Genomic DNA, 24666 nt, shown 5'->3' on the forward strand with positions numbered 1-24666 from the left:
GTCACGTGGTTCTCTGGGGAGAAGGGAAGGGAGGCTTTGTTCGGTTCACAGAGCAAGTCATCTCATTCATTCACTGCAGTGGTCCCTAGACTCAGGGAGCCCTTGGTTTAGGACAGAGAGTGAGCAAACAAACAGGTACAGGTTGGGGTGTGTCCCATGAGGACTCAGAGGGAGGTCGTGGAGAATAATGGGTGTGGGGGAATGCTGCTTTAGAAAGGGGCCAGAGAAGGCTTCTCAGAGGAGGTGACCTCTGAGCCGAGACCGACCTGAGTAACAGGTTAGGGAGAGCTGGGGGAGGGGGAGCTCTCTGAGCCTTGGGAATGGCAGTCGCGGACCTAGAGGCAGGAGCAAACAAGGTTAGGGCTGGTGGGGGGGCGGTGACCGGGGAGGATGGGGTGAGCCCGTTGCAGGGCTGAGTCAGGGGGCCTCATCCTGGGGCAGGAATTGGCCGTTTCAGTCGCAGTGCAGGGACAGACAATGGAGACCAAAAGGGCCAGAGCCCAGCCTGTCCCTTGCCGCGGTCACCACGAGCTCCTTACGTGCTCCCCTGTCTGAAGGGCAGGGACTGCGAGGTGGTGGGCTTCCCCTTCCTGGGGGAGCTGCCTGGAGTGTCCCTGCGCATCCTCACCACGTTCTATGCACAGCCCGCCCTGGGCCTGTGGTTCTGAAGGTGCAAACCGAAGCACACCACCTGGGGATCACCTCGGCCCCCTCAGCTCTGGCAGGGACAGGCAGAGGGGCCGCCCAGGCAAAGGCCCAGCCTTGTAGACCAGGCTGGTTGGAGGGAGGCGGGTGGCAGCCCCCTTCCCTTCCAGAGGAGCTAGTCCCTGGCGTCGGTGTGGCTCCGGGACAGATCGAGCTTGACATCACCATTGGCAACATCGTCTCTGCTGGGTGGGCACGCGCTGCTGGGAAAGTTACTGCTTCCACCCTCGACGTGATCTGCGCTCCCTCGGACCCTCTGAGTTGCTGCAAGGCTGGTGGGGGTGGGGAAGCCTCAGTGATCCGTCATTCGGAAGAATAACTCCTGACTGGTGTCCCTTCACTTTTCCTGAGGAGTCCCAGGCAGAGGTTTTTCCGAACAGGCTGAGCGGCTAGGAATCCCCACAGGTAGAAATCCTGCTGGCTGCTCCCCTCCCCGCCGTCTGGGCCCTCTCACTGCCCTCATTCTGTGTCCAGGCCTCCTGGCACCCAGCCGCTGTCCCCCAGAGCACCCTAAGGGAACAGGCGGTGTACTGATCTCGGCCGGGTCCTGGGGGAGCCCCCAGCCTGGAAGGGGACAGGTCCTTTAGGGGCAGTGGGCTCAGAAGCCAAGCCTAAGGAGTTGTAACTGCTGTGGACGGGGGCATCCAAGGACGCTTCTTCCTGGTGGGTGGGTAGCCGTGGAGCTGACTTTGGCCAACTCTGAAGGCCGTAGTGGCCCAGCAGTGAAGGAGGAGGGCCAGTGGGGTGTGGGGCCTGCGTGGTCACTCACGTGTCGCCACCTCTCTGAACCTCCTTTTCTTTGTCTTAGGTTGGAGGACTGTGAGGCTTCAGCTCGGACACATGAAGGGGCCGCCCGAGGTCACAGCATAGTAAATGTCACTGTCAGTGGGCTCCCTGCAGAGCTCAGGGATGCCGCCATCACCAGGCTTGCTCTGGAGCCCTTGGTCCCCCTCCCTCCCCCTCATTGTGTGCCTCAAATTCCCCCTGACAGCCCTCCATCTAGCTGTCCTGTCCCTGGCCCGGGTTTGCGTTCCTTCCTCCAGGCCATATTCCCTGAGTACCTGCTGGGCCAGGCCCTCGGGAGCCACCCAGGGTGACCGCCACCACTGACACCAGGCCCGGCTTTGTAATTAAGGTTGTTGTGAAAGGCTGGCCTTGGCCTAACGCAAGCTTCCAGCCCCAGGCATGAACCAGACTTTCCTCCCATCCCAAATGCTGCCTCTGGGTCCCGTGTGGACCACCAGCTCTGAGCAGCTGCTCCCCCCACCGCCCTTTAACTTTATTACGGAGATTTCCAGACATATGCAACAGTAGGAGTATAATGACCCAGATGAACCCACTTCGCAGCTTCAGTAATGACCAGTATGTGACGGATCTTTATCCTCCGTGCTGCCCCACCCCCATGATTTTGCAGCACATATCCTAGATACCGATCATCTCACCTGTCCATTTTTCTGAGTTGCTTCTGAAGCTGTGGGGACACTCCGCCCCAAGCCAGCTACCTCTGTCCTCTGCTGTCGTCGCCCACCGGGCCAGGATGAGACCGTGCTCTCTTGTGGCCCTGCACACGGTGGGGGGCTGTATGTGGTGCTCAGGGACAAGCACAGCCTCCCCCCGCTGAAGGAGGCTCCCACCCCAGGACGTGGCTTTGGGGGCTGCCAGGAAGCCCAGTGAAGCGACTGGGAGCCTTCCTGCTCTGATGCCTGGGTGGCTTCGCTTGCTGCTCCGTCTCTGTGTTAGTCTGCGTGCTAACAGTGAGCACTTGTTTTTCTTTTCTTTCTTTATTTCCTAAAAGGTGGCGTTCACCAGCACAGTGTTCTGAACTGTGCTTTTTATTTTTGTCTGCGTTGGGTCTTAGTTGTGGCGTGTGGGCTCCGTGTTGTGGTGCGTGGGCTTCTCTAGTTGTGGCGTGTGGGCTCAGTAGTTGTGGCACGCAGGCTTAGTTGCCCCGTGGCATGTGGGATCTTAGTTCCCCAACCAGGGATTGAACCGGCGTCCCCTGCATTGCAAGACAGGTTCTTAACCACTGGACCACCAGCGAAGTCCCTGCACTGTGCTTTTTCACTTGATGTGTCTTGAATGTTGTTCCCTATTGGCTCAGAGAGAGCGGCCTCATTCTTTGTGGCCGCAGAGAGTTCCTGTGCACGGGTGGACCAGGGTGTATTGACTGCTCCCCTACTGATAGGTACTGGTTTCAGTTCAGGTCTCTGTTTGCAAACAGTGCTGCCATGAGTAACCTTATAGGTATATAAGTTTGCACCTTTGCAAGGGTATCTGTAGGATGAATCTCCAGGAGCGGCGTGGCTGGAGCAAAGGGTACATGCATTTGTATTTTGGAGTTTTGACTGGTGTAGCCAAATTGCTTTCAAAAGGGTTTGTACTGGTTGCTGGGGACACCGCTGCTCGAGGGCGTGCCTGCTTCCCATGGTCCCCAGCGTGTGCTGTCCAGCTCGTGGGTGTTGGCCTCTCTGGTAGGTGAAAAATCTGTCAGCATACTTCCATTTAATTTGAATTTCTCTTTATTCTGAGAATCACTGAGTGTGTAAGAATTCTGCACCTCAGTTTCCATCTTTGGGGAATGGACTGGAAGAGGCCTTCTTGGAGGGGCAGAATGGGGAATTCAGTGAGCTCCCACAGCGAAGGGCCCTCCCCAGTCGAGGAGCCAGCCCAGCGGTAGGGAATGCAGGAGGACGGCAGATGGGACCAGCTCCTGCCTCCGCTTCCAGCTGGAAAAGTGTCCTTGGGCAGGTCACTTGCCATTGCAGGCCTCATCTGGAAGGCAGGCGGGTATAAGCCCTACTTCTCAGGGCTGTTAGGAGGCGTAAGTGAGATCAGGTTCGTAAATCCCTTAGTCTGTCTGGGGGTAGGTGCAAAACGATGGCTTTACCAAGCACCAGAGAGGCCCCTGCACACGGTGTGTTCCCTCCCCTCCTTCTCTGCTGTGCCCCGGAGAGGATTCTGGGCGTGGAGGGGGGTGGGGTGGCGGCGATTGGAAATGCAGGGCATTGGCTGGAGGGATGGGGTCAGAAGCAGGGACCTGGATTTTAGTGCCCCCCCCCCATCCCCAGGCTGAGGAACTTTCCTCCTCGGGGCCTCTGTCTCCCCGTGTGTCAGGCCTGTGTTCTCGGTTGCAGGCCCAGAAATGGGTCCCTGAAGGACTTGTAGCAGAGGAGTACATGGGGGGAGGATGTCACCAGGCAGATGGAGAACCAGGCCTAGGAGGGGTGGGAGGGGCAGCTGGACACCTGAGGCAGGCAGTTCCTCAAATACACGGAGGGGGCTGGGAGTGCCTCCCCCACCCCGGAAAAATGACCAGTGCCGCAGTGAAGAATGACAGCCGCAACCCAGGGTTCTCATGGCAGTGACCTTGGAGGCGGCCGTGGACAGAGGTGAACAGCTGGTGTGATGCCTGGTCTCCTGGGGTCTCTGGATGTTCACAGTTAGATGCTGGGTGCTCCATGGCATCCTGTGGCTGCCCACCAGTCCTTGAGTGCCCGTGGCCTGGCCGAGTGAAGTACTCCCGTGAGAAATGCCTGGTCTTGAGAAGCCTCTGAGGGCCCCGCACACTCTGATTCTGTGCCCAGGGCAACACGGGTCAGGGAACGAGGAAGAGCCGCACGTGGGCAGCATAAGACACGTGGCTCTGCAGAGACAGGGGCCGCAGAGCCTCATGTCTGCAGCGGCGGTGGGACCCCCGCCCAAAGCTTTGTGGGTGCTCCCTGCCTCCTCCCTACTTGGGGCCCCAGGAGCCCTTGCGTTGCTCTGCCTTTCTCCTGCCCCCGCCCCAGCTTTGGGGTGGCCCAGGCCGTGGGAGGGATGTGTGTGGCATTGCGGGAGTGCAGGAAGCATCCGGGCCCCTGAAGGGGATGTCTGGAAGTGGCTGCTCTGGGCTAAGCATGCCCATCCGTGACCTCATCACACGCCCACCCTCACTGCCCTAGTAGGGGGCGCCAAGAGAGAAGGACTCTTCCCTGAGTTCACGCAGCTGGCCTGGGCAGAGCTGGGCACTCAGCTGCCCGTCCTCCCGACTTCAGGGCCCACTGCCTGCCCCAGCCTCTGCATTCAGTTGCTCTGTCAACAAATGTTAAGCACCTGCTGTGCACCCAGTATGTACCCTTCTGGGGATGCTTCAGTGAACAAAAGCAGTAAACTCCTTGCCCTCCTTGCAGCATAAGCACACACATAGATCCTAAAGCTCTGTGTTGGGTCGTGAGAAGTGCCACACAGAGAATGAAGCCGGGTACAGAGATGGACAAGGACAAAGGGGGCTGTTTTCTATAGGGTGGTCGGGGAAGGCCTCCGAGGAGGTAATGTTGGAGCAGAGACCTGCAGGCAGGGAGGGAGAGAGGAAACCATGAGGATATAGGTAGAAGAGTGCTCTGAGCAGAGGCGCAGCAGGTGCAAAGGCCCTGAGGCCTTATATCCAGGTGGCTCTGTCACTGATGAAAATCGGGTGGGGAACTTGACGACTGTAGCCCCTGAGCTGGGTCTGCCCTCGCACCTCACCTGCGTGCAAGCTCTGTCACCAGCACCTCTAGGAAGACACCCCCAGTCCATGCTCAGCGGCTGAGGCCTCCATGGGTGGCCTCCTCTCCCATACCCTGGACCCCCCCAGTCCTGCAGCTCACCGCCCAGACGCACAGTGCAGTCTCTACTTCTGTACTTTGTCCACAAAGCTCCCTCTGCCCAGGATGCCTTTCCCCCTTTGCTGTCTCACTCTTCAAGACCTTCTCTGGGAGACTTTTCCAGATGCTCTCTTCCCGGCAGATCCCAGCTGGCCTGTCCTCCACGCCTCTGTGATCCCGCCTCACTCTCTCTCACGGCTGGTGATGCTGCCTTGCGAATGCTTCTGGGTTCGTCTCCTTGTCCACATGGGGGCTCTGGGATAGGGCCAGCATGTGGGGGAATTGGTGGCTGCTTACTAGGGGACTTTGGGGGAGGGGAGAAGGCTGTCCCACACCTGCACTTCTCACCTGAACACACCGGTACCTGTGGATGTCCTCTGGAGACCCCGTCTCAGCAGGTGCTGTGAGGAAACCCTGGAGGGCGTCCCTGCTCAGGGCAGGACTGGCTCCCCAGGCCCCAGAAACCACAAAGAGAAAGACTGATCCCTCTGGCAACCTCCGTGTCCTGCTATTAGAGAAGGCTGCGTTTCTGCCGCCCACCAGACCCCTGCGTCCAGCCTGAAGCTGAGGGGCCTGAGGACCGCAGGGCACCAGCGTCAGACGGGAACAGTCCTGGCTTTGACACCCCACCCCTTCCCAGCTGCATGACCCTAGGAGACCAGTTAGCATCCCCAGAGGTTTCCTCCTCTGTGCATTGATAGGTAGTGGGCTCGGGGTATCTCTGCTCTGTGGGACTCTGATGAGGATTAAAGATTCAGCCACAGGGTGCCTGGCAGGATGCCTGGTAGGGAATCGGGGTGAAATAAAGAGCACCTTGCACCTTTCTGTACAGGGAGCACTCTGAATTTGAGAGCCTGCCTCACAAAATGAGTAGTTTCTGGCCGGGTCTGGGCCTTGGCGTCCCTCTCACCTTTCTCCGGGCTTCCTTGGTCTTCTATACGTGCATCAGGCCCCTACGCCCACCCCCCGCCATGCAATGTCAAGAGAGCTCAGTCTGCCTTCAAGGCCTAGGACACTGGCCAGATGTGAGCTCCTCCGTCTGTCTGTCACTCCTTCGCCTTATCTTGGTGCCCTCTCTGTGCCTGGCCCTGTTCTGGGCAATGTTGGGGATATGCATGGACTACAACCCTGGGGCTCCCAGTCCAGTGCGGGGAGACAGACTGGTGCCTTAGACAGTGACAGTTCAGTGTGGGCAGGGCTGAGATGGGGGAGCCCAGAGGAGAGAGCCTGACCCACTGGGGGGTCATGGAGGGCTCCCTAGAGAAGGGGACCCTTGAGCCGAGGGTTGAAATGAGAGTGTAATGCATAAGAGGAGGGAGAGAATGAGGTGTGATGAAGCACTGGGCCTGCACTGGGAGGAAAGGGAAGAGTTTGGGGTGAGGCTAGAGCACAGTGCCCGGTGGTGGGGGGAGGGTCCCGTTCATGGACAAGGCTTAAAAGGGGCCTCTGAGGCCTGGCTCCCTCCTGCCCGCCTTGTCCTAGCTCAGTCCGGAGCACTCACAGCACCCTTGGAGGGCCTCCCTGGATCGTCTGCATACCCCCCTCCCCAGATGAGAAGCCCTGAAGGGCAGGGCACCCGGTCAGAGCCCTCCCTGTCCTCCTAGTCCCAGCACGGAGCTTGGCATGCAGTCAGCCTCGGGCGGTATTTACTGATAAATAGCAAGATGGTATCTAAGTTGGCATTCTGGATTAGAAGCCTAACTCCAAGGGGCTGAAGCCGAAAGGGGGAATTTATTGGCTTATGGAGCCGAGGAGACTTGAATAGTTTGACTTCAGGCCTCGCTGGATCCAGGGTCTCAGACAGCGTCGTCCATCGGGACTCTGTCTCTCTTCACCTGTGAGGTCACCTTTCCTGTGAGTCGGCTTTGTTCTCGGGAGGTTCTCTCCTCTTGGTGGATGCCAGGGTGGCTGCCAGCAGCTCCAGAAGTGGGGGGCAGCCTCAGCGACCCCTGCTGGCAGAGAGCTCTTATTTCCCGATAGTTCCAGCACAGGCCCTGGGAGGGGCTACGGCTGGTCCTACACGGGTCAGCCTCCTGTCCTCGACCAGTCACTGTGACAGGGGCTTTGGGAGGACAGTGGGGAGTGGAGGTAACATGGACGTCCCCCCTGGGGTCCTGGGATGGCGTCATGAGGGAGGTGGTGGGACCAGTGCCCGTCTACCCAGGGAAGCGGGAGGGGAAGCGGGCCGGTTGGTGCTTTCACAGGCCAAGGCAGCCTCACCACAGAGGCAGGTTGTGCGCCTGACGCGCCGTCTGCCTGGGGGACTGCTGGGGGTGTAGGCTTTAGCTCCCAGCTTCCATGTGCCTTTTCAGCACTGGCCTGGTCCCCTCTGAAGGTGTGAGCCCAGGCGGCCTGGGTAGGGGAGGATGGCGTTCCACAGACGTCGGGTCGTGGGAGCACAAGAGCCTGGGGAGTCCTGCAGGAAAGAGCCCCGAGAGCCGGGGCCCTGGGGCCCGCAGGGGCCTGGTCACCCACTGGCCACGAGACTCTCAGTTTCCGCTCTGTCAGGTGGGGTGACGGAGACGGTGCCCTTCCCTCTTGGGGTGGGAACGGCGTGACAGGCGGCCTCCCAGGGTGGGCTCTGCCGATGCAGTGGCCAGACCCTGGGGAGTGAAGGCCACCTGCGGTTAGCTCATGGAGGGGGTTAGAACCCAGGCCTGGCTCGGGGCCGCCCAGTAGCTTCAGCCTCGCTGGCCACCTCTGGTGTGCCCAGTCCTGGCGGCCTCCCTGTTAGGGGACCCAGTGGCTCCCCCTCCCCAACCCTGGTCTCCTACAGATCCAGTCCTCCCTAGACCTCACGTAGCTCCTGGCGCTGCTCTGCAGCAGCCCTGGTGGCCCCCGTCTCAGGCTGAGAGCAAAGTCCTTCCTGAGGCCACCGTGTCCCCGTCGCCTCCCGCCTCCGCCTCCTGCCGCGCTGGCCTCCTGGTGCCCGGGGTCCTGCCAAGCCCGTTCCCACCCTGTCACACCTCCCCTCCCAGGGGCCACTGCCCACCGCTGTATTTGTATCTGTCTCATGCGTGTCTCCAGCTAGCTGTTGAAGCCCCAGCAGTGAGAGTTGGCCCCCTACCCCCTTGTCCCCACTCCGTCCCCACCCCCCACTGTTGCTTCCTGGTTTTTTGACTCCCACTTGAATGAGTACCAGCTCCAGGCTGGCAGGGGTGGCTTGAGTCATCGCCCCCTGGTGCCCAACCTGTCCTTGCATCTTGTGGGTGCACCTGTGCACCTGTGTGCAGAGGAGAGACAGACGTTTCTGCCTGTCACCTGATGCCTGGCCTCAGGTTTCTGTCTGTCCCTTTGTGAGGGCATGGGGGGAGGGGGAGCAGTCTCTGCTTGCCCCACAGCCTCTTCCTGGGAGACTGGTGCCTGCTGCACACGGCAGCGTCCCTCGCCAGGGCTCAGACCTTCGTCTTGGCCCCGGCCCCTGCCTCCCGCTCAGGCCTGTCGAGGTAATGTGAGAATGAGGCTGTGTTCCAGTTACAGAGCAAGACAGGTCTGGGTGTGCGTTCCAGTGCTGCCGCTCCTGGCTCCGTGACCTTGGACAGACGGCTTGCCCTCTCTGAGCTTGCCTCCCCCTTATTACGAAATGGAGATATAACTGCCAGTTTCATAGGATCGCGCAGCTGGCTGAATGAAACTGTGCGTAGAAAGTGCTCAGAGTGGTGTCTTAACACGGGTTAAGTGCCCAGTACCTGGAAGTGGTGACCATGGCCACCACCATCGTCATCTTTTTCTCCAGCTCTGTCTCCTGTTGAGTCAGGCCCCACACTGGGCAGCTACTTGGCGGGTGCCCTCACGTCCCTTATCTCCTGAGACCCTACAGATGTCCCTTTCAGAGACTGAAAGAGGTTGTTGAGAATGTTTATCACAGTCTCACCAGGACAAGGATTGGAACGCAGGTCCTCTTATTCAAAGCCGTGACCTCTGCACATCCCATCCCCGGCACACGGGGCTGGGCGCCCCTCACGTCACAGCCCCTCCTCTCTGACAGCCGCTTAAGCCAGCCCCTGCGTAAGTCGGACCTTCGGAGCCGTGGCCTTGGGAGCTGAGGGAACACACACTCATGTACGTGTCCCCCTCGCACACCCATGTGTCCTCCTGGTCTCGCCAACCATTCCGTCACTGGACAGGTGCTTTGGCAAGTCTGTTCTGGGTCCCTGCCTTCCAGTGGGGGACACAACACGACAGTGATGGCCAGCCTTTGGTGAGCACTCACGGGCGTGTGCTAAGCCCTGGTCTGAGGGATGGACTTGTGCTAACTCAGTCACCACACTTAAACTGGGAGGACTCACACTCAGCCCCGTTTTCAGGGTAAGGTGATCGAGGCACACAGGTCAAATCGCTTTGCTCGGAGTCATGGAGTTTAAGTTGGGAGCCAGGATTCGGCCCCAGGTGCTCTGGCTCTGGAGCCCATGCTCTCAACCGTGCTGCGAGATGCCCCATCTCCGGTGGGCAGCGTGAGATGCTGCCCGGGGAGGGCCTTCCCCAGGTCGAGCTCGCAGAGTATGGGAGGGAGGAGCCAGGATCCAAGCCCCCTGACTTCGGGCTGGAGCAGGGCCCTCACCACTTTGCAACCCCGCCCTCCGGAACCTGGCCCCAGAGCTCCGACTTGGGCCTCCCGGCCAGGCCCACACCTAGTGTCCAGCCAGCACACCGCATGGGTGGCCCTCCTCCTCCCCAGCTCACCGCCCGCCTGCTGAGTCCTCGGGGTAGACCGGGCACACATGCATGTCTGTGGGTGCCGAGCTGCAGCCTGGAGGCCCGGGCCCCATGCTTCGGAGCCGCTGCGGCCTGGGAGAGCGGCCCATTGACTCGCCGCCACCTGTGTGGTTTGCTTAAGGCTGGACAAGTCGAGGGCGGACAACCCGAGGTAGAGGTCTTGATGATTTTGTTACAACATCACAAATGAACAAGTGTGTGGCGGCCGGGGCTGAGCCAGCCGGCCTGGGCCAGCCCTGCCAGCTTATAAAGTGCTTGGGTGGCGCCTGGCACAGCGGAAGTGCTGTCTCGATGCTCCATGTTATTTCTCCGAACCACCTGTACTGCCGTTTCCTTACCATTTTTTTTTTAACTGGTTCGTTTAAAAACTTTGAATATGTTTCGTCTCATTCATTTCCAAGTGATGGTTTTGGTGTGATATAGTCCTTTTTTCTTAGTATATGAATGAAACACACACGCGTAATGATTACTACGAGGTTCTTCCCGACCCACCTGACACTCGCGTGTGCCCACTGGGGACGGGCCAGGCCTGGGGACGTGCTTGTGATGCTGTTGGGGAAATCGAGGCAGGGTCGGGGTGCCTGCAGGCTGCCAAGCGCACACCACAGTGCACTGACTGAACCCCCGCTTCTGTTCCTTTAGTGTCTTTCCCCAGTGCTGTCCCCACCTTGAACATGTGTCTCAGCCTCAGAGGAAAGTGACAAGATGCTCTTGTCATTCTTGTCTCCAGTTGCTCTGGGCCGTGGACCCCCACGTCTCTGAGTATGTCCATCTTTCCTACCCCCTGCTCTCAGCTTCCCCTGCTGTACATGAGTGGGCAGATGCAGCCTCCCCGAACCCTGGCTGTGACCTTGTGTGAGGCTGTGCCTGCATCCAAACCCCATGGGCGCCTGGCTGAAGGGGTGGCTGGATGGTACCTGTGGCTGGAGTGGAGGTGGCAAGGTCAGAGACCCTGGGCCTTGAACTCACCAGCAGGCTCGTTAGAACAAAGACCGACCCACTGGGCAGGATCCCAGGGGACTTCAGGAGCTGAAAGTCCTAGGGGGTCAGGGAGGGCTTCCTGGAGGAAGGGATGTCAGAGCTGAACACCTAAAGGACCAACTGCGGTTTGAGAGATTGCTTAGGGCTCTTATTCCCTGTAGACTGTCTAGGACAGCGATCCCCAACCTTTCTGGCACCAGGGACTGGTTTCGTGGAAGACAGTTTTTCCACGGACCGGAGGTGGAGCGGGTGGGGGTTATGGTTCAGGCGGTAATGCGGGTGATGGGGAGCGGCAGATGAAGCTTCACTCGCTCGTCCGCCACTCACCTCCTGCTCTGCTGCCCGGTTCCTAAACAGGCCGTGGAACGGTACCGTACCGCGGCCCGGGAGTTGGGGACCCCTGGTCTAGGGCACCGAGAACTGCTAGTGACGACCCCACGTGTACCCAGTCCCCTACTTCATCCCCATCTGACGTGAGCAGGCCAACCCCACCTTCGCCTGGGGGCCTTTATTGAAGGGAGCGTGTCTAGGGGAGCAGTTTTTGCCCTTTGGCCATCTGATAAAACCTGTGTACCCTTTCTTGGAGTGATGATTTTTAAAGGCAAAAAGTAGGATTACAAAGGATACCAATTAAAATACAGTTTATTAAATAGTTTAAAAATCGTGATCTAGTAATTTTGCTCTTCCTCGTTGACACATGGAATAACAGGATGTAGCAGGCTTGCACAGTAGTGATGAGCATTCAGAATCTGCAGTAACTGTTATGTGGTGTGAAAACATCTGCCATTTCTGTTGAGGACAAAGTCTCAGGGTCTGCTAAACAATATTTCTTTTTTTCTCTCTTTTTTGTGCTATGTTACTAAGAAGGAAATGCTGAATTTCATTTCAGTTCAGTTAGTGCAAATAAAAAGACAGTTTTTCCCCACTCAAGCTCATGGACCCCCTGGGGGTCAGTGGCCCCTGCTTGGCTGGACTCCCTGAGGCAGCTGCGGGCCAGTTCCTGTTCCCCCTCCGCCCCCAAGAGCTGGGAGCCACCAGGCACACGACTGCACGTCAGAGAGCTCCCTTGCTAGGCCTGCAGGGGGGCAGCTGACACTGGGGAAGGCTGTTGATCACCTATAGCTTCACCCAGGCTCCACCCCGCCTGCTTCCACCCAAGGAGGAAGAGAGGGCCAGAGGACCGGGCCTGACCTCTGGGAAGCCTGGGGCCTCTGTCGGCTTCTTTCTTCCAGCAACCCCACCCAACACAGTGGAGAGAGTTCTGGAGCAAATATTTGACTCTGCCTTTTACCAGCTGCCTGACCCCAGGGAGGCAGCTTTCTTTCCCTGGACCTTGGTTTCCTCCCCTGGAAGACAGGGTGCGGCTTGATGAGGTCGGGGCATACGGCACCCGGCCAGAGCAGTGGCTGGAGGGAGCATCCTCTCAGAGATGCTTGCCCAGAAGCTCAGCAGGGGCTCCCGCTGGCCTATCCGCTGCCCGCCCTGCAACTCCCGTGCCCTCTCCATTCGGCTGGCCCTGAGAGCTTTCTACTCCCAGGCCTGAGCCTGTCCCTCCCCTGCTCAGAGCCTTTTCTTCCTGCTCTCCTGGTTGCCCCAGCACAAAATCCAAGCTCTGATAGGCAAAAACTGAAAAGAATACAAATATCTTTTCACCTGGCGAATAGATAAACAAAATGCATACATCGGACAGTTACTATGTAGCACTACAAAGGGACCGAAACTCAAAGTTGTTATGTTCCAGAAAGAAGCTGGCCACCAAAGGTCACATACTGTTTACCACCATTTTTGTGAAATGTCCAGAAAAGGCAAATCTGTGCAGACGAAGGCCAGCCTGACGTTCCACATTGTGACAGGCCCTGAGCTTCCCGAGGACAGGGCTGTGCAGTTGTTGGGTTTGGGCTGCATCCCCTTGTTCATTTTGGGAGCCACTGCCTGTAACCATGGGGCACCAGGGCCGTGTCAGGGATTCTGACCGCTGCCGTATCCCTGGGACGGGAAGCCCCGTCCTGAGTACCGTCCCGGAATATTTCGCTGTTGAGGGAGCGGGGAGTCTGAGAAGCCACATGGCATCTCAGTTAAGAGCTGAGTTCCGGCTCCACCACTTAGCAGCTGTGTGGCCTTGGGCAAGCTGCTTCACTTTTCTGAGCTCCACTTCCTTATAAGGTCGAAATGTGGATTCATTCTTTCATTCAAAAAAAAAAAACCCCACAAATCAAAACACCTGCTCTGGGCCTGGCCCTGTTCTGGATGGTGTTGGGGACACAGTGGTGACCAAGACAGCCCCAGCCCTGCCCTTCTGGGACTCGCAGTCTAGAGGGGGAGGCGGCTGACAAGTAGAAAGAGGGCGTGATAGTAGTTGTGTAATGTTCACGTGACGGTGTTTGGGGAGCCTTGGGGAGTTGGGGAGGGTGGCGCTGACTTGGTTTGGGGCCGTCTGGGAACACCTCCCCAGAGCAGCAGTCACAGCGAGGCACCTCAAGGCAGGACTGAGCTCAGTGGGTTGCTGGAAGGAAGGTTTATCATGGAGGTTGAGGGGGAGGGGGCATGGCACAGGCCAGCAGGCGGGAGTGGGGGAGAGAGGCCCAGGGTGTGGAAAGTCACAGGCCCGGCTCCCCTCTGCCTGCAGCCCAGAACGTGACCGTGGATGAGGTCCTTGGCGCCTACAAGCAGGCCTGCCAGAAGCTAAACTGCAGACAGCTCCCCAAGCTCCTCAGGCAGCTCCAGGTATGCCGCGTGCTGGGGCTGTGGGGGGCACTGGGGGGCAGTCCCTGGGGTGAAGCTGCCCTCACCCCGCCCCCCAGCCCCCTCCGGGCCTGTGGTGTCCGCCCCGAGCAAGAGAGGGTGTACAGGGCACTCCCCCTCCCAAGCCTGGCCGGCCAGCCAGGGGCTTGTAAACATGTCTCTGGAAATCCTCTGTTCAACTGTAAAAGTCATAGGGCTCTTCCTGAATATTTGAGCAGTACAGAAGTATGTGAAGTAGGAAATTACTTGTCAAGAATCTTCCACTCCCCAAAGCCGTTCTCTTCCCCAGGGGAAAAGCCACGTACACAAAAATTAAAAGTCTGAATGACAAAAGTAATATATATTCTCTGACTTTAAAAAAAAGTTAAAATACTACAGATATAAAAAGCAAAACCGGTTTCTCACTTCTTGCCCAAGTCCCATTCCCCAGGAGTCCCCCGCTGGTGACAGCTTGGGGTTTTCGTCCCCTGGACTTTCTGTGCTTTTATAAATAGAGAACGAGTCACTATCTAGAGGTACACAGACATGAGGGCAGGTTCCGTTTTTATATGACTAGGGTGTTGCTGTACTCCTGGCCTGCTCGCCCCCAGCCGTCTCTCACAGGTGCCTTTCCTGCCACCTGTCCAGCCTGGTTGTGCTGGTAAAGCACTGCCTCAGTGCCTTCCCTCTGGATGGGTCATTCCAGAATGTTCCAAGGTTGCTTGTTTCAGAGCCCCGGCTGCCTCACTCTCAGGGAGGTCCAGCCTGGCACCTGCAGGTGTCCTCCTGCCTTAACCACCGTCCACTCTGCTTTCCCAGGAGTTCACGGACCTCGGGCACCGTATCGACTGTCTGGACCTGAAAGGTGTGTGTCTGGACGGGGCCGGGGGGCCCTTGGGTAGCGGGCAGGGAGGTGTGGGTGCCCTTCCTGAGGTGAGGCAGGTGCTGCGAGCCGCGGGGAGGGGCAGAGGACCTTTCCTCCCCCCCTTGGCCCGGAGCCCATGTTTCCACCCAGCCCCTCACCCCACACGCAAGTGTACGCGCACAAGGGGACTCGTAGACGTGCACGCACACGGCGTTCCATATCGTCCCAGGTGAGAAGCTCGACTACAAGACCTGCGAGGCCCTAGAAGAGGTCTTCAAGAGGCTGCAGTTCAAGGTCGTGGATCTGGAGCAGACGAACCTGGACGAAGATGTGAGCGGCCTGCCACTGCCCATACCCACTCCCTGAGCTCCCTGCCTCTTAGAGGTTTGGGGGGAGGGCATGGCAGGAGGAGGGAACCCCCTTGGACCAAGGCTGGGCAGGGCCTCTTGAGGGACAAGACTGGGGAGATGTCCACTGTGGCCAGAGTGAGCGGGGGACGTTGGACTGTGTGTGAGGCCCGGAGAAGGGTCTCACAGACCCACCCCCAAGGCAGGGGCTTTGTAAGCAAGGGAGAGACCTGGGGAGCCAAGCCGGAGGGGAGGTGTATGACCACCAGGAAGGAGCCTTTCCAGGAACGCGTGCCCCCCCGCCCACTGAGAATCACAGTGCCTGCAGGGGAGAGAGTTTAAGAAACATTCTGAAAGCAGCCCCCTGTTTATGCCCAGGTGTCCTCACCTCCCCAGGTCCGGAGGCCACCAGGAGCCCGGGGGAGGGCTCCTGGAGACCTGAGACCCAGGGACGGCAGAGGCCTGTCCTGGTCACGCAGCACATCACTTAGACTGCTCTGGGGGGCGAGTAAGAGGAAGCAGACTGGCTGCAGCAGGACAGGGGAAGGGTTGGTTGCCAGAACCCGGAGGTGCCAGAGCAGCATCCGGGCTCTCCCGTCCCCAGTCGCTCAGCCCCTGCCTCCTGAAGCCGCACCCTGGGGCTGAGCCCTGCTATCTCTGCCCAGGGTGCCTCAGCCCTCTTCGACATGATCGAGTACTATGAGTCGGCCACCCACCTCAACATCTCCTTCAACAAGCACATCGGCACCCGGGGCTGGCAGGCTGCCGCCCACATGATGCGCAAGGTGGGTGCCCCCTACCCATTCCCTCTCCAGGGCCCCCAACCTGTAGGGCCTGGGTCCACGAGCCGTCAGAGGGTGCTGGGCCCCAGCTTGTAGGCCAGTGAGAAAGCAGTGCCAAGAGGCACCCTGCTCCAGGCCCACCCCGGCCCCTTCTGTCCCTTCAGGCGCTTCCCCTTCCCCTCCACTTGCCCATAACGTGTCCCTGGGAGGCGGCTGTGGTCACCATTCCCGTTTCACTCACATACGGGACGTCTCTGCCAGATGGGTCAGCGAGCTCAGCTGTCACCAGCACTGCCTCGCTCACCCCTGCGGCCCCAGGCTGGGCCTTCCCTCACCAGCCAGTGTCCCCAGCCATAAGACCAGGTGGCCCTGCTGCTCACGGGGATACTGGGACGTGGGGCGGGAGGTCCCCCGGAGCGGGGAGGGCCGGGGCCAGCCTGACCCAGCCCTGCACCTGCCATGCAGACAAGCTGCCTGCAGTACCTGGACGCCCGCAACACGCCCCTGCTGGACCACGCGGCACCCTTTGTGGCGCGTGCCCTGCGCATCCGCAGCAGCCTGGCGGTGCTACACCTGGAGAATGCCAGCCTGTCAGGGCGGCCCCTCATGCTGCTCGGTGAGCCCCAGGGCGGTGTGCTGGTGGGCTCGGGCTGTTGGCCGGGTCCCCTGGGCCTGGCCAGTCACAGCACCCTCCCTTTTTCTGCCAGCCACGGCCCTGAAGATGAACATGACCCTGCGGGAGCTGTACCTGGCCGACAACAAGCTCAACGGCCTGCAGGACTCGGCCCAGCTGGGCAACCTGCTCAAGTTCAACTGCTCCTTGCAGATCCTGGACCTCCGTAACAACCATGTACTGGACTCAGGTGTGTGCAAGGTCCGCGCGCCCCCGCCCAACTCCAGTTGCCCAGCACCCACTGTGTGCCCAGCTGGGAGCTCGTGGTACTAGAAGCACAGTAGTGGCCGAGACAGTCCCGGCCCTGCCCTCGTGGTGACGCCTCAGACTGGGCTGGGCTGTGGGAGCCCAGGGCGGGTGTCTGACCCAGTCTGGGGATCAGGGAGGAATCCTGGAGGAGGGAACAGCTCAGCTCTTCCTTCAGGATGAGGTGGGGTATTGAGCAGATAATTGAAATAATTCAATCTGGGGAAAGTGCCCTGGAGGAAACAAGGATGCTGGGATAAAGGCTCAACCGACAGCTGTTGAAGGTGCGCAGGAGGGGCCTCTGGGCAGTAATGAGGGGGCTGGGGCGGAGCCAGCAGTTCTAAAAGCTTAGGCAGAGAATCCAGGCAGAGGGAATAGCAAGTGCAAAGGCCCTGAGGTGGGAGAGAGCTTAGGTATTGGATATCTGGGTGGGGGGAAGAGCCCTGGTGAGCCAGGAGGTGAGTGAGAAGCGAAGAGGGAGTAGTCAGCAAGGCCTTGCCAGCGGGAGGAATTTGATTTCGTCCCTGTTCACCGTTGAGCAGAGTCCCCTGGCCTCAGTGTGAAGACAGGGTTGCGGGAGGGGGTGCAGAGTGGGACAGTGAGGCCAGTGTCCTCCTCCGGGGCAGCTGGGCCCGGACACCACGTGTACTGAGCACCTCCCACGATCGGGGCCTGTCGGCTCTGGGTTCACAGCCGTGAGTGCGGCAGGGGTCTCTGCCCTCAGGAGAGACAAAGCCAAGATACATTAATGGAATGCTGAGTCTGTCGGATGGTGCAACGTGCTCTGGAGAAAAATAAAGCAGTGATGGCAGGCTGAGCTGTCTGCTGAGGTTAGGCTGGCCGGGATTGTCCCATGAGAGGGGGAGATTTGAGCAGAGATCTGAAACAGATGGCGGAGGCCTTCATCAGGGTGTCCAGAGGAGGAACGTTCCCGGCCCAGGGGTCGGGGAGCCGTGTGTGCCAGGCCCAAGGCAGGGCGGGCAGTAGCAGGAGGTGTCAGGGCCAGAGCCTGTGGGGCCGGGCAGGCTGGGGCAGGGGCTTCTGAGCACTGGTGGGGTGGCTCCCGGGCCAGTGTCCCCCAGGGAGATCCCCCGGCCACAGACAGGACTTGCCCACGGGCCTCCCCAGGTCTGGCCTACATCTGCGAGGGCCTCAAGGAGCAGAGGAAGGGGCTGGCGACCCTGGTGCTGTGGAACAACCAGCTCACGCACACGGGAATGGCCTTTCTGGGCATGACGCTGGTGAGTCGGCCGGAGAGGGGAGGGGGGCAGCACGGTCCCGGTCCAGCACCTCTCCCATCCCCGGCTCTCATCATCTTCCGGCTGTCGCGGCTCCCGGTCTTGCTCATCCTGCCAGTTCAGGAACCTGCTCTCTTCCTCCAGCCCTGTTTGGTCTTTGCTTCAGCTTCTGCACCCTCTTTCCCTTGAGGACAGTAGCCCTTCTTTTCATTGTCTCTCTGCATCCAGCACCATAGCCCAGTACAATGCTTTGTACGAGTTGAAAATGTTTTGCGTAGAAAGGTAGCATTTCTGGAAGCCATCAGGAGGCCTTAAATCTTTTCGTTATGTGGTATTTAAAGCCAGCCCACAGGGTACAAAGACTCAGACCCAGGTTAAGAATCATCCACGGTCAGGCCTGTGCCCAGAGTCCTTGGGGTGCTGGCGAGGGCAGAGGCTGGGCCCGGGCTGTGGGGACGGGCCTGGCTGGAGGCTCGGAGGGCTGAGGAGTGGACAGGGCAGCTGGCTCTTGGGAGACTTCTGAGTACACGAGGGATTCGGCCCGAAGCAGGAACGTGCCGGTGTTCGGACTGGGGGGCCCTGCCGAGGAGAGAGCGTGCACGTTTGCCTCGTTCCTGACTGGCCTCCTGGGCCTTTCCTGGCTCTCGTGCGCCGCTCCCTCCAGCCGCACACACACAGCCTGGAGACGTTGAACCTGGGCCACAACCCCATTGGGAACGAGGGCGTGCGGAACCTCAAGAACGGCCTCATCGGCAACCGCAGCGTGCTGCGCCTCGGCCTGGCCTCCACCAAGCTCACGTGCGAGGGTAGGGCGCGGGGCTGGGCGCGGGAGGCGGGGCGGCCAGGCCGGGGGGCGGCCAGCCGGGTGTGGGCCCGTGGCCAGCCCCTGCGGTCCCCCTCCCAGGCGCGGTGGCGGTGGCGGAGTTCATCGCCGAGAGCCCCCGCCTCCTGAGACTGGACCTTCGGGAGAACGAGATCAAGACGGGCGGGCTCATGGCACTGTCGTTGGCCCTCAAGGTGAACCACTCTCTGCTGCGCCTGGACCTTGACCGCGAACCCAAGAAGGAGGCGGTGAGTGCGCTCTTCCCTGCGGGCAGGTGGGGGGCCGGCTGGCCTGGGGCGGCCCCAGGACCTGCTGGGGGCGGGCCACCCAGAGCCCGAGCCAGGCCCGCTCTGCCCGCAGGTGAAGAGCTTCATCGAGACGCAGAAGGCGCTGCTCGCCGAGATCCAGAACGGCTGCAGGCGCAACTTCGCGCTGGCGCGGGAGGAGCAGGGGCAGCGCCTGCAGCCGTCGGCCTCCATGGCCGAGATCGCCGTCTCCGAGCCCCAGCCCGATGCCGGCGCGCCCGCGGAGGAGCCCGCCCCCGAGGCACAGGAGAACGGGGGCCCCGACCCTGGCGCCAGGCCGGACTCGGACTCGGACTCAGACTCTGAGGGGGAGGATGGGGAGGAGGAGGATGGGGACAGGGCTGAGGCCCCCTGCCCCGCCCTGGTGCCTCCCACGGACCCCCTGGGCTCTGGGGACAGGAGCCCCCCAGGCTGCCCCTCCTCCCCCACCGAGCAGCGCATTTCCGTGTCCAGCCCCGGCCGGGGCCACAAAGTGTTTGTGGTGACCCGGGTGGAGAGTCCACCCGAGAGGGCAGAGCCTCCTGTGCCACCCGCCTCTCCTTCCCCACCTGCCCCTCCTCGTCCTCTATCCCCACCTGCCGTATCCTTCCTGCCCACCTCACCTGCCCGGACGCCAGCTGAGGCCGTCAGCACTTGGGACCCAGGGTCGTCTGAGCCTCAGCCTCAGCCGGAGCTGCCCCAGTCAGGGCCACCACTGCCCAACGGCCTGAAGCCCGAGTTTGCTCTCGCACTGCCCCCGGAGCCGCCCCCAGGGCCCGAGGCCAAGGTGGGCAGCTGTGGCCTGGAACACGGTGAGAGGACCTCTGGGGCCAGGTGACTGGGGCCCCTGTGTGTTGTGTGTGACCCCGGCCAAGCACCTGCTTGTTGGTGTGCCTCGGTTTCCCCCTCTTTAAAATGGCCCTTGAAGGGGCAGGGACAAGTGGGACTTGATCCTCAGTCCCCGCCTTACTTCCCTTGGATCCCTGGGAGCTCCTTGGGGGCAGGGCACGCAAGATCTGTTGACTCTGAGTCTGATGGTCTCATTGGTACCTGGGCCTGTGCTCCCTTCGGCTCTAGCTCAGGCAGGGCTGGTACCCCCCAACCCACCCGCCTGACTGGAGGCCGCCCACCCTTTTTCTTGCGCAGAGCTGAGCTGTTCCAAGAACGAGAAGGAGCTCGAGGACCTGCTTCTGGAAGCCAGTCAGGAATCTGGGCAGGAGACACTGTGACACCTGAGGTGCGGTGAGGGCCTGGGGCCCCGGGAGCTGGGGAGCCAGTGATGGAGCTCCTGGCTCTGACAGGTGCCCCCCTGCGATCTCTTCTCCCTAAGTTCCCTTCTTCCGGTCCGTCTTTGAAGAGCTGAGGCCAGAGCCATGAGAATCTGCTCACCCTCACCCCCAGCCTTCCTGAGGCCTGGGACCCCAGGGGGTGGGGGGCCTTCCTGGGGACCCCGGCCCCCCACAGCAACACTACACGGGGTGCAGGAGCTACAGGGAGTGGCCCTCCCCTCCCTGACTTAAGCACTTCTATTTATGTGTCCAACACTCGAAGACTGGGCTGGGGGTGGATGGGAGGAGGACGGGGGGGCGGGGAGGAGTGGATACCGGCCACAGGGCCGGGCACCTTTCCCCAGGGCTCCATTTGGCCAGGCTTGCCCTGTCAGGGCAAGAGTCCTAGGTGGTGGTGGGATGGTCCCCTGGTGGCCCCGGGCACAGGACCAGGCAGGAGGCATGGCTTGGGAGGGGTGGTGAGTGATGGTGGTGGTTGGAATTTGTAGAGCAGCCCCAGGCAGGGTGAGGGCCTGGGCTGGGGTGGGTGGGGGAGATCAGAGGATCAGAGCTTTCTTTTTCTTAAGTGCAATAAATCTATCAGGGAGCTGGGGTGGGGAGCAGCCGGGGCTTGGAGACCCTGCTGTCCGGGCCACTCGAGGCGGCGCCCTGAGAGGCACTACAGCCCAGGGTGGGGGAGGCGCGGGTGTGGGGCGGGGGGCGGGGGGCGGAGGGCTGCTCCTGTCGGTGCAGGTCTGCTCACACCTTTTCTAATAAACCAGAGCTGGGTTCCCCACTGGCCTGCTCTCTGCTTCTGCTGATCCTGGGCTTCCCCTGCGGGGGTTCTGGCACAGAGATGGGGAGGGCAGGGGCCAGGTGGGTCGTGGCTGCGGAACATCTGCTGGGGCGTGTGTGGATGGGCCCCAGAGGAGAGGCAGGACAGGCAGGTCCCTTCTTGGCGCGCGCGCCCATGCTCCTGTGTCTGACACAGCTGGCCATCTCGTGTATGATCCCACTTCCACTTCCCTCTCTTCAGAGGAAACAGCCCCCAAATGCCTTCCAGCTTCAGGTCCAGCTTCTCAGGGTAGTGGACCTGGCACACGGGTCCAGAGGTCATTCCTCTGCCCGGTCGCCTGTGGCCCAAGGAGAACAGACACCAGCCCGTTGCCGGCAGCCCTAGATGTTCAGGCAGGAGGGCACTCTGCCCCGGAGCCTGGCCGGTCGCCTGCAGGTGCCGAGGTGCGCCCAGAGGGCTCTTGGGCATTTCTGGGAAATCTGAGTTTCAACCTTCAGAAAAGGCGAGAACCACTTAAGGGGAAGGCCTTTGTGCCCACTCCTCTCCTGTACGGGAGGCCTGCCCGGGGTGGGTAGAGATGTGGTGGAAAGGTTATGAGAATCACTGCGTTGCTGATTGGGAGCCCATTTGGTTCCAGCAGAAACCCGGGAATCTTCTGCCCCGGCTGCCTGGTGTCTGGGATGAACACCTTTCCTGTTTAGGCCACTTTTTGTTTGCTCTCCAGTCACCGACAGCTCCGGTGTCCTGACCGCTCCTTAAGGCAGCCACATTTGGAGCTCCCTCTCATCTGGGCGAGGGGCTGGGGGAGCCATGCACGTCAGCCAGTGGCACCTGCCCCGCTGGCAGCCGGGGAGACACCCGCAGTGTCATCCTCTGGCTGGCGCAGCTGTGGCCAGGTGTGAGGTGGGTGTGGAACGAGCCCCTCCAGGGTGCCCTGCCTCCGGCCCAAGTCTTCTTGGGGAGACTGGGGAGTGTGAGGTTTGCTTCAAGATGCTGAGAAACTGCAGTCCTTTGCCAGGTTGGGGTCTGTCAGTACAGTCCCCTAAAAATCTCAGTAGGCCTTTGGTCGCATTTAGCCATTGCTCAGGAATCGACCCAGGTGGGGGCTTTTGGCCCTTGCAGCGGTTGGGTGCTCGCTCATCCCCTTTGCTCTCTGCCTCCACCTGCAGGCCAGGTGATTAACAGATGGCTGAAGGGAGGGGCGGGGAGGGTGCCTCCCCATCCTGTGGTGCCTGCGAGGGGCTGGGGTCCTGTTCCCAGCCTTGTCCCCGCCCTTCACTTTAGCTGGTGGTGAGGAATTAGGCCTTTTCAACTGTTCGTTCAGGGTTGAATTGTGCCCACCTCCTCACCCCCCAAAGATATGTGAAGTCCTAATCACCAGTACCGCAGGATGGGACTTCCTTTGGAAATAGTGTCTTTATCGAGGTAATCAAGTTAAAAATGAGGTCATAGAGTGCCCCAATCCAATATGAAAAGGGGAAATTTGGAGACAGTGACAGAACAGACGTGCTCAAAGGAAAGATCTGAGGACACAGAAGACCTTGTGAGGATGGAGGGCTTATGGTGCAACCCCAAGCCAAGGACGCCAAAGACGCCAGTAAAGCACCAGAAACTGGAAGAGGCAAGAAAGCGTTCCCTTATAGGTTTCTGCGGGCGTGTGGCCCTGACAACTCCTTGATTTTGGACTTCTGACTTCCAGAGCTGTGAGAAAATAAATTTCTGTTGTTCCAAGCTACCCAGTTTGTGGAACTTTGTTACAGCAGCCCCAGGAGACTAATAGACCACTTCTGCAGTGCCCTGATTTTCCGACCTGTTAGGGGTCTTGGATCATGGAGTTAGATCCCTTTGGCCGAGTATTTTCTTTCCTTTGCCTTCAGCCATCCAAGTATCGCCCAAGCTAGACGCTGTACCACATCTTAGATCTCGATGCCCTAACATGGGAGATGTTTGTTTTCCTGCATGTGGGTGTTTGGGGTGACAGGCAGCTTCTCTCCATGAAGTGACTCCTGAAGCCAGGCCCCCGCGCCCTCTGGTGGCTCTGCCATCCCCTTGGGCCTCAGGAGACCCTGCATCCAGCAGGCAGGTGGGGAAGGAGAGTGGAGAAGGCAAACCCGCCTCTTAACTCTTTGCTGTGATGGGAAAGGGAGACACATCACTTCCACTCCCTTCTAGGCGCAAGTCCCCAGCAAAAGCCCCACACTGTAGAGGCCCATGAATGCCGGGGACAGGGAGCCATCTTGGCCACACCCAGCCCCTCTGACATACTGTTTTGGTTTTGTTTTTTTGTTTCTTTGTCTCCCAAAGCTGTAGCTTTGGCAGGCACACGGTCAGAGTCTAAGATGAATCGGGCACCAGTTTGACCACTGCTCGGCATCATGTAATGGGGGGCAGCTTCCTCCTGGGGCCCGGGGGTGTCCTCAGTCGTGCTCCTGACCTCCAGCCAAATCTAAGGGTTAGTCCTGCCTCCCCAGCAGCCCACACTGCTGGGGCCAGTTTGTTTCCAGCCTGGACTCTGGGTGGTAAGAAACAGAAGTCCAAGTCAGGTTGGCTGAGGGAGCTGCGGGAAGCGATGTACGTTGACTCCGGTAGCACGTCAACAGAAACGTCGGTCTAACAGCGTCATGAGAACCCATGCATCTCTCTCTGTGGTGGCTTCATTCTTGGGCAGGCTCTCCCTCTGCTGTTGGAAAACATCTCTCAGCCCGCCCAGGGTGGTGCCACTAGCTCATGCATGCCAGGACTGCCAGGGCTTCAGTCCCGGAAGCTCCTGTAAGTCACAGGCTGGTTCTCTGCCCCATGTCCACTTGGAAACGGTTATCGGCCAGGGATGTTGGAGTGCTGTGGCCAGCCTTGGAGCTAAGGCGTGTGAGGTCAGTACCCCACTAGGCTGCAGGGCCTGAGGTTGGGCGTCTTCGCAGAGCTCTTGGGACTGTCCCCTTGGCTCTCAGGGCCCTGGCTCAGAAGTCACACCCCCTCCCCCACTGGACTGGGCCAGGCACACCACAGGCCTGAGCGTGTGGCTGTTTGACTAGTGAGAACTGGGAAGCTGCCCTGAGGAGCTGCCCCGTCCTAGGTCTCGGTCCCCCGGGTGGAAAGGAAGGTGGTGAGTCACGGTGGTGGTGGAGTCCAGGCCTAGTTCCACCCTGGCCTACGTGGGCCCCGTCTATGCTCCTCAACTTCCCTGTCCTCACCGAGGGGCTCCTTGGGTGGCCCTCGAGTGACCTGTAAGGCAGGTAGGTACCCCCTGGACAATTGTCTGGTGGAGGCGGCACTGCCGGCCCCAGCTGACCGGGGTGCTGTCGAGGCCTAATTAACCCATTATGCCAGGGGAGGAGCCACCCCAAGAGTGGAGCAGCCTGCTGAGGTCACTGGGGACACCACCCTCGGAAATGCCATCTCCTGCCCCGCCCACAGAGGGGCAAGCTTGGATGTGGGGACAAGGCCCTGGACCCCCTGAGGCCTGGGTGCGCTCCACTGAGTCAGCTGGGCGCCTCCCTCTGTCCTTCATCTCCCCTGCCTCCGCAGCCTCGCCCGCTTCCCCCACAGCCACTCCCGCCTCTGGGATGCCAGGGAGCAGGCTGTCAGCTGAGGCTGCC

The 24666-nt window shown here is 60.2% G+C and overlaps 1 protein-coding gene across 2 annotated transcripts in view; it reads left to right on the top strand.

Annotated features, from left to right (window-relative positions):
- The window catches only part of PPP1R37 (protein phosphatase 1 regulatory subunit 37), a 44463-nt gene extending 23495 nt beyond the window's left edge, over nt 1-20968 (top strand). Inside the window, exons 2-13 of one of the 2 annotated variants that reach the window (XM_081215940.1) lie at nt 13654-13751; nt 14568-14613; nt 14843-14943; nt 15626-15745; nt 16208-16358; nt 16450-16605; nt 17790-17902; nt 18564-18705; nt 18804-18970; nt 19083-19818; nt 20153-20243; nt 20337-20968. In XM_081215940.1, the coding sequence (XP_081072066.1) occupies nt 13654-13751; nt 14568-14613; nt 14843-14943; nt 15626-15745; nt 16208-16358; nt 16450-16605; nt 17790-17902; nt 18564-18705; nt 18804-18970; nt 19083-19818; nt 20153-20235 (1913 nt within the window). In that variant the 3' untranslated portion in view covers nt 20236-20243; nt 20337-20968. Of the gene's footprint in view, nt 1-13653; nt 13752-14567; nt 14614-14842; nt 14944-15625; nt 15746-16207; nt 16359-16449; nt 16606-17789; nt 17903-18563; nt 18706-18803; nt 18971-19082; nt 19819-20152 lie in introns of both variants that reach the window. The other variant, XM_081215939.1, reaches the window with a different exon arrangement.
- Nucleotides 20969-24666: the final 3698 nt, after the last annotated feature.

This window comes from Mesoplodon bidens, assembly GCF_964165515.1.
Source record: "Mesoplodon bidens genome assembly, chromosome: 18".
In the NCBI taxonomy this organism is placed as follows: Eukaryota; Metazoa; Chordata; class Mammalia; order Artiodactyla; family Ziphiidae; genus Mesoplodon; species Mesoplodon bidens.